Genomic DNA, 9405 nt, shown 5'->3' with positions numbered 1-9405 from the left:
TTTTTCTCTGCTTTTACGCTCAAATACTACGGAAACGATTTCTTTAGATATTGTATTCTGATTTTCTTATGATTCACTGTTATTAGCTGGACTGAAATAATTAACAATTTGGTCAATTTTACGTCACAATGAACAAAACCCGCAGCCATTATAATTCCTAATTAGTATTATCAAATAGTATTAGGAAATACAAAGAAACAATTCAAAATAGTCGGTAAGATAAACAAATTTGTGGCTTAGCTACGACAGAAAATAGATAATTTTACAATATTCCATTTCAAATTTCGATGTTCAAAATTCATATTAAACGTTATTTTTTAGTTACGTTCCGTTTTAAGTAGTAAATAATATAGTAAGTACGCTAAATATTTGATGAAAGTGCTTTAGCCAGAGAAATTTTTATTTCTTACAACTTCTGACGTTTCCCGGGTCGAAAAATTTGATCTGATTTTAATCTAACTGAACTTTATTTGGTCTGATCGGTCTGTATTTGAACTAGTTGATCTGTTTTTCAACTATTGTAGAAATTTTTAAGCTGTTTTTGATCTAATGTTTGATATCAGGACAAAACTAGATTAATCCTGAACATTATAGAAAGACAAAACTAGATTAATTCAGGAACTTAGAAAAATTTTAGTTCAAAAAATTTGCAAAGACAAATCTTCGAGTTTTGTAAACAATAATAAGAGGTGGAAGGCTGTAACAAAAATGAGTTTAACGAAAGTCAACTGTCAAGAGGATACTCTCTAAAACTAAATTAGTGAATATTTACTATTGACTAGTGGATGTCGCTAATTTATTTTTAGAGACTGGAGAGAAGAAAAGATACGGAGCTGTTAAATAATAAAATATTTTTAGTTTTTAATTAAAAATCGTACTGACGTAAATTTTTAGAAAGGTTAGTATTACTATGCAAGCGTAAATATATGCACGGAAAACTTTGAATATTAACCGTTACTGTAAACACACAAACAAGTCGTGTACTCAGCTATTTTTTTTCTAACACACAACTTAGTCGAGTGGTGGATAGTAACTAGTCGTGTTAGAATTTTTTTGTGTTAAAAATAAGTTTTATTGAAATTAAATGTTAGACTTAGTGATAACCTTGAATTTTCCGTAGAAAATTCATTTCTACAAAAATCGAAGTGAGCGTAGAGGGCATTGAAATAATTTTTAATTAACAAATTAAAACATAATAAATTAAAATCAATTAATAGAAATTATAATTTGATACAAATTTTTCATTTTTGTTAAGTTTAAATATTTATTTAATCAACATATTTTTTTTTTAACAAATAAAAGAAAATATTTACAGATATTTATCAGTACTCTTACGTGATTTTATTTATTCACGTTGACGACTATGAACTCGAAACCCTAAAAATAATTTATCATAATTGTATATGCAAAAACATACACTTATCAAATTTTCTACAGAAATGGATGAGATCTTATTTGTAATGTGACACTCATATAAATGCGGATTGGACTGAGAACGACAATGAGAAACTTTAACAAAGTAACGAATTTGAGCAAACTTGTATGTCTCTGCTGACCGGTATTGAACGAATGATGAAATTGTCCGTAATGATCGACTTTATAATTCAGAAGTATATAATAAACCATCTTTCATTAACCGAAAGTATTTTCTTAGCGTTGTAGTATGATTAAAATTATTTACGAAAGTTTGTACAGCTGAATCTTTTACCGGGTTATAAATTTTGTACGCTCCGATGCTTTGAGCACTGTTAAAAGATTCGCAAATTTTATATTGCTTTTTACGACGTAGAATGAAATTTTGCATGGATCCTTCTAGTAAAGCTTGAGCTTTGGTGTGAAATTTTAAATATTGCCAGTGTCCACTCATGATTTGCGTTTCAATATTTGTTGTTCCATTCACACTACTGACTGTTTTTCCGTTTATATCTTCAAATGGATAACAGCCATTTACTCATAGTGGTCTAAAATTTCTGACGTCATTCAGTAAATGACGAAGCTGATGAAGGTTGTTACTCGCAAATCTTACTCCATATAAAATTTCGAAATTGTCAACAAATTTATCCAGCAATTCACCAGCAATATCAACTTCTTTAGACAAAACCACATCCTTACTTAATAAAAATATTGCGTAAACAAATAATAAATAGTGGTTATAATACTCTGGTCGCAATACCGTAGATAAGATATACGTAAGAATACAAATTAATTTTTTGTAAATTTTGTTTTGGACAGTGTAAACTTATGGCTTCAAAAATATCATCAATACATGAGTCAGAAAGATTATGTTTCATGGCTAAGCTCATCATAACCATCATACTCTCAGCAACTGTTATCGGCGAACCCTCGTAAACAGGTCGTTCGTACGATTCATCTTCATAATTTAAATCATTATTGTTATATAAATTATCATTTCTAATATCTCTTCTTTCTTCGTCTCCTTCACCGTCATCTTCTTCTTCTTCTTCATCGTCGTCAACGTCATCACCGTCGTCTTTTTCTTCTTCATCGTCGTCGTCATCACCGCTGTCGTCTTCTTCTTCGTCGTCATCTTCGTTATCGCCGCTGTCGTCTTCGTCATTACCGCTGTCGTCTTCTTCTTTTTCTTCATCGGCTCCGTTATTATCTCCATTATCGTTACAGTTATGGTCATCTTTATCGTCTCCGCCTTCTTGTTCTATTGTTTCTTGATAGTTATTAACCCCTAAATTAAGATAATTAATGTCTTTTTCTAGATTTAAATTATCATCGACCATTAGCATTCCATCAGATAGAGTTTCGTCCGTTGGCTCCTCAATCACTACTTGACCATCATTTTCTTTTAACGTAGACGGAAGTTCAGTGTCGTCTAGAATTCTGTAAAAAAAATTCTTGAGTACTTTTGTGAGTTAGATAGATACATATATAGCAGATATATAGCATATATAGCAGATATATATACATAGCAGATATATATATACATATATAGCAGAAACCAATCTATAACAAGATATCGAAGTCATAATGCAATGGCCTTACCGGTTTTCACGATGCCTAAATGCAACTGCATTTTGTCCTCTCGGTGTTAGTTCAGTGACATTAAGTCCACATGATTTTTTATCGTCTAATACTTTTATACGTTTAATAAATTAATTTTTTGCACTTTCAGTAAGCTCGTTGAATCTTTTCCGCATTTTTATTAAATTAATAATCCGTTAAAACATGATGAGTGTGAATCTAGCAGACATCGCATTGAAAAAATAAAAAAATTAACAAGTGCCCTTTTTATAAATATTATTTTTTAAATTATTTACTCTTTTTATATAAAATTTTAAATTTCTCTGATGACTGCTACATTTACTCTCACTAAAACATGTGGGTTAGAATGTGTATAAACAAGAAAACTACAAATATATATATATATATATATATATATTGTAACATGATGAAAAATTCGACATCGACTCGTGGTTTGAATTATTCAAAATCATCAATAATTACCGGATAAATAAGTTCTAGTGACACCTAGAAGCAAAAATGTTGACTTCGACCGAGCAACCGATTGAACGCATGGATGGTGACGAGAGATCCGGGAGAGACTTCGAATGGAACGGCCACGTTTTGATGAATTCGATTGACGACGAAAAAAAGAACGAGTTTGATTTACGGAGATCAATTAGATCGCGAGGACTCATTATTACGAGTGTAATAATCCGAATATTCGGGTAAACAACAATCCGAGTTTTGCGACCGAGTGAACAAGCCGAAGCCTCGGCACGAGAGTTAAAGACAGTGTACGACCGACTGATTATGTTTACCGAACTAGTGAAACGTGTTGTGTGTAATGAATAAATAATTAATTTAATAATTAATTACGTATAATAATTATCGGATAGTGCAGTTTAAACGCGTTGCGGAATAGAATATTAATTTGTATTTTATTGTATTTTATTTCATCGAACAATTCTGAGAATTACGGATTATCTGTTTCTCATTCGCATCGGCCGTCTTGTAGCCTCGCCGTGTAAGAATACTCTGACGTCACCGGTTGAGTATTTCGTTAAGAACTACGTCGTGTGTGTTTGTGAAATAAAATAAGAGTATTTCTATTTCGACAACTGACGATATTTTTTTTTTTGCAATGAACTGACTGTTTCGACCAACTACGTTTTGTTGTACTTTGGTTTATCTCGAGTCAAGCCGACAACGGCATTTATTGTCTTTGTGTAACCGATAATTTGTGTGGAACCGATCAATTATTTGTCTATTGAATATACGACTGATTTGTTTAATTCTGATCAATTATTTTTTTTCGTAACCTTAACTGCCTGACCTTTCCCCGATCCGCCACCCTGAGCCGACATTTTTTTTGATAATTATTTATTTGGTGATTTTAAAGTCACCTGGCGCCCAACTTGAAAAGTTATGACCAAGGTTGTCAAATAGTAAGTGTACTCGGACTTTACTCCGGTAGATCCCCGGTGGTGAAAAACCCGTTACAATATATATATATATTTATATATATGTATATATTTATATATTTATTTATTTGTTTACATGTAATAATGTTATTACTTGCGTTGTTTTTTACGTTCGAAAAGTTGACAGTCGATTAAAATTTGACAGTTGGTTTTTAAATAATTTGACTTAACATTTATAATATTCAATTCATAAAGTTTAATTTCAACTAAAATGTCAAAAAAGTTTACTTTAGTTTATTGGATAAAATCCAAAAATATCTAAACATTAGAAACTACAAAAATTCCAGTAGCATCTCGTTATGAAGGAGCAACAGTGCGATTAAAATATCAAGAAAATAAAAATAAAACGCTGTATCTTTATGCCCGACTAATTCGTATGAGCAGTAAGTTCTGTTTAACTTTATTTATTTAGTAGATAGAATTTAATTTCTTTTCTCTAAAAAAAATGTAAAGATTACCATAACAATTTTCTTCTATAAAAATATTTTACAGATGATAAAAAGGAACTGGATAAGTTGGAAGTCGATGAAGAGACAGGAGAAGTAATAGATCGCACTAAAAAAGCATTCTCTAAAAAAATATTAGCTCAAAAAGTAGCTTTAATAGAAGAAAAGAAAGAAGAGATAAATCGGAAAAGAAGCGTGGAAAAAAAACGTGAAGAAGAAATTATTAAAAACAAATAATTTTTAATAGACGATTCAGTTCCGGAAAAAAAAATAAAATCAAAAACAAACGTAAGTAAAATAGGTAGGACTGGAATGAAAACGGCTAGCAGAGTATGTAAAGGACAGACCAAAAAAAGTATTGATAAAAGTCAATTATCAAGTGAATTTATTGAAGACAAAACTACATCAATAAAATTAAAATCTCGCGAAATAGATTCAAGTCTTAGTGATGAAAATAATAAAGACGATGAAATATTAGATATGGTATCATCAAAAAATGTCTGTTTCATTCCTGGTGGTTTGTATATTTGTTTTTTTTTGTTCCTGTTGCTCCCACAGGAATTATCCAGTTGCTGCAACAGGATTTTTTCTGTTGCTGTCACGTAAAAATTCTCTTGCTACAACAGGATATTGTCCTGTTGCTCCCACAGGATTTCTCCTGTTGCTGTCACAGGACTGCGTTCTGTTGCAGCGCCTATTGTTTTCCGTGTATAGATTAAACTACAATACATCTATACTTATTTCCTATTATTGTTTTAATTACAACCGAAATTTGGTCTTTCAAAAATTTATTTTAGCATCAATGGAGTATTCCTTGAAATCAGAACGGGGGAATATTGTTTAGAAAGTGTCAACAGTATGATACATTCTTTCAAATAAATATTAGTGTTAAGATTTATTTTAATAAAATTTATTTCACAGCTAACTAAAGAAGTTTTAACTAATTCTGTCGAGAAGGTATAAAATATAAAATATGTTTCTAAATTCAATCTCTTTGACGGTGAAAATACTGAAACGAAATATGGCATGCTTAAATATTAATTTTTTTAAATTCCCGCTAAGAAAATCGACGATTTTCAAAAATCTCGGGAAGTTATTGTCTTCACCCCGATTTTCGAAAATCGAGTTTTCATCAGATGTCGACGTTTTGAGGTCCTAGGAAGCTATTCTGACTATTTTCAGAATGATGTCCGTGTGTGTGTGTGTGTGTGTGTGTGTGTGTGTGTGTGTGTGTGTGTGTGTGTGTGTGTGTGTGTGTGTGTGTGTGTGTAAACTCTTTGTAACTTTTGAACTAATCAATCGATTTGGATGCTTGAGGTGGCAATCGAAAGAGCTTGTTGGCCATCGACTTTCCTGAAAATTTCAGATTATTTGATCGAATAGACTCGAAAATATTTGTGAATTACGAAAAAAAAAAAATTTTTTTTTTAGTTTTTTATTGATTCCTCAAAAACGACTTATACGATCGACTTCAAAATCTAATCAGCTCTAGTTCTCAATAAAACGCGTCGATTGCCACCTCAAACATCAAAATCGGATAATTCATTCGAGAGTTATCGCGGGAGAAAGAAATGGTGAAAAACGGTTTTTTCTAAATATTTTCGAAACGACTGACGCGATCGATTTCAAATTTTAATTAGCTTTGGAATTCAATAAAACGCGCCGATTGCCACGTCAACTATCAAAATCGATTGATTAGTTCAAAAGATATCGGCGTTGAAAAGTTAAAAAAATAAGATTTTATGTTATTTTTTCCGGATAAATCATAATATAACGTACTAAAATGTGCCTGATATCATACCAACTCATCTTTTTTATGGTTTCTTTTGATCATATAATGTCATCGAACTTGGTTTTTAGTTTAAATCATATTATCAACAAAAAAATCGAAAAAACGTAGTTTTAATATTTTTGTCAGATATTTCATATTTTATTGGTTCTTACATGAGTCAAAACTTATTTAAATCTTGATTTTGATCCCTGACATTGATTTCTGCCTCAATACACTTATTTTACTGAACATAATCAGGAACTAAATTTTAAAAACCGCTTCATTGATGATTTTCGATTCTTAAATTTTCAAACTTCAGCATAACAGGTAACTTGTTAGAGCTTGGAAAGATCGTAAAAAAACAATTGCATGTGATAGCATTTTCGAGCCCGAAGAGCTCGAAAATATATCTACACTAATGTTTTCGAGCTCTTTGAGGTCGAAAACAGCGGGAAGTTTTGGAGCTGGCCCGCAGGGTCAACCGACGCCCAGATTTTTTTTTTATAGGTAGAAATATATCCTAACTCAGGCTGTTTTATGAGTAAATCGCTTTTTACTAGCATTGATCTTCTCTTCGAGCAAGATGATGATTGGAAAAAATTGATAAGCACCATTCTAGTGCAAATGTTAGGTAATAACTGCAAATTTATGTCCGTTAAAGGCTTTCGGGGCAATTTAAAACTTCACCCAAAAATTTGGCGATCACTTTTCGGTAAAAATTTATCATTTCTAAACATTTGAAATTTCTATTTACTTAAATAAATAATATTAATTCAATCGTTTTATTTTAGATTTGGTAAATCAAAAAATGGAAACTAAAATAAATGCATCGGCTTTCAATTCAGCCATGAATAAGCTGTTTTCCGACAGAAAGGTAATCCTCAATAAAATAATAGTCCCGTTAAACGAAAAAAACGAAGTCGATGAAATGGAATCCGGTGAATACTCAGAAAATTTAGGAAAATTTGATTTTGCTAATCTATCTCCTACTCGAACTTTACCACGTTCTTTATCATCATCACCTAAATCAATTTTATCAACAGATTTGGTAATAGTTGATGAAGAACCTAAAGTCTCTTCAGAATTCACACGAGAAGTCAAGTCAACATTCATTCGAACGAATACACCAACTATAACACGGAGTGTAACACCTTACTCCGATCTTGCCATGCAATGCGAAACAACAACTGCATCAACATTCACACGATTAGTCACACCACCATCGACACGAATGAACACACGTTCATACTCCAATTTACTTCTGCAGTACCGAACGAAAGTCACATCTACAATGACAGCTCCTTACTCAGATCCAGACGTTCACTACTCATCAACAATCACACCAACTTTCACATCAACAGTCACACTTGGTAACTTTCATCCAAACATTCAATATCAAACAACATCCACAACTACTTATTCAAATCCAAATATCCAGTATGATCCAACAGTTAAATCAACTATCTCATCTACAGTCACATCCACTTATTTAAATGCACACAGTCAGTACTCATCAACACCTGGACCTTACTCAAATCCACACAGCCAGTATCAATCAACAATCACAACAAGTACCACGCCAACAGTCACACATGCTAACTCAAATCCAAATGTTCAATATCAACCAGCAGTCGAACCAACTACCTCATCTACAGTCACATCCACTTATTCAAATGCTCACGGTCAGTACTCATCAACACCTGGTCCTTATTCAAATCCACACAGCCAGTACTCATCAACAGTTAGACCTTTCTATTCAGATCCATACGTTCAACACCAATCATTACCAACTCCTCTCTCCAATTCATACACTCAGTTACACCATCAGTTACACCATTTTCAAGTGCTCATCATAATATTCATAATCCACCTCGACAACGTTTTCTGAAAACCACCCCTCATATTATTCCAAAAATCACTATTTATATCAACAAAACGGTCCAAGTAACGGAAATATATACTATGAAAATTTTCCTTACAATCATCAAAATTCACCATCTTAATAAGTAGGATTTCAATATTGTTTATAACAGAAAGTTTTTAATTAAGATTTTTCTCTATTAATTTTTTATTGTTTCAAAATAAGTAATTTTTTTTATTTATTACATTATTATTATTCAAAAATAAATTAATTAATAATGTTAATTAATTTTTATTTTTCTGTGATAATTCCTGATTCCTTATGGTAAACCTTTTTTCTCTATTCTGAGCTTACTGAAGTCGACATAGAGTGTGACGATTTGTGGAAGAATTCTCGGAGTAATATTTTGGAAATCGTTGATTGGCTTCTATTGAGTATTGGTCATGAGATTAGAAATATAATTAATAATTTATTAGCATTATTATTATTATTATTTCATTAAAAACAAAACTGTTTTTGATCTAAAGACCATCAAAACCAGACTAAAAATATTAGACAGAAAAAGTCTGGTTTTGATCTAGATTAAAGCAAAATCAGACTAAAAATAATTGACAGAAAAAGTCTGATTTTGATCTAGATTAGAACAAAAACAAACCAAAAATTAATGAAAATAAGTCTGAAAATAGTCTAAATAAAGAATAGTAAGTGCGAAACTAGTTTAAAATTCACATACTAATTAAATATAAATGAAAAATAAAATTGAATAAAAATAACTTAAAATTTTTAATTGATTAAAAACAGATGAAATTTTTCGACCCGGGTTTTTTTTACTCAAATCTAAAGTTCGAAGAGAAATGGGGGCAACAGTTG

The 9405-nt window shown here is 31.3% G+C and overlaps 1 protein-coding gene across 1 annotated transcript; it reads left to right on the top strand.

The window, feature by feature from the left end:
• Positions 1 to 7482: 7482 nt before the first annotated feature.
• LOC128668659 (uncharacterized) lies at positions 7483 to 8562 on the top strand. Its single transcript, XM_053742025.1, has one exon. The coding sequence runs from the start codon at positions 7483 to 7485 to the stop codon at positions 8560 to 8562; it is 1080 nt and encodes a 359-aa protein (XP_053598000.1).
• The last annotated feature ends 843 nt before the right edge of the window (positions 8563 to 9405 follow it).

The sequence above is a fragment of the Microplitis demolitor genome, chromosome 9 (assembly GCF_026212275.2).
Source record: "Microplitis demolitor isolate Queensland-Clemson2020A chromosome 9, iyMicDemo2.1a, whole genome shotgun sequence".
NCBI classification, from domain to species: domain Eukaryota; kingdom Metazoa; phylum Arthropoda; class Insecta; order Hymenoptera; family Braconidae; genus Microplitis; species Microplitis demolitor.
The sequence above is the reverse complement of the archived record's forward strand: the minus strand, read 5'-3'. Positions and strand labels throughout refer to the sequence as shown.

Excerpts from the sequence above, each read along its gene's own strand:
- LOC128668659 (XM_053742025.1), top strand. The coding sequence starts at position 7,483 with ATGGAAACTAAAATAAATGCATCGGCTTTCAATTCAGCCATGAATAAG.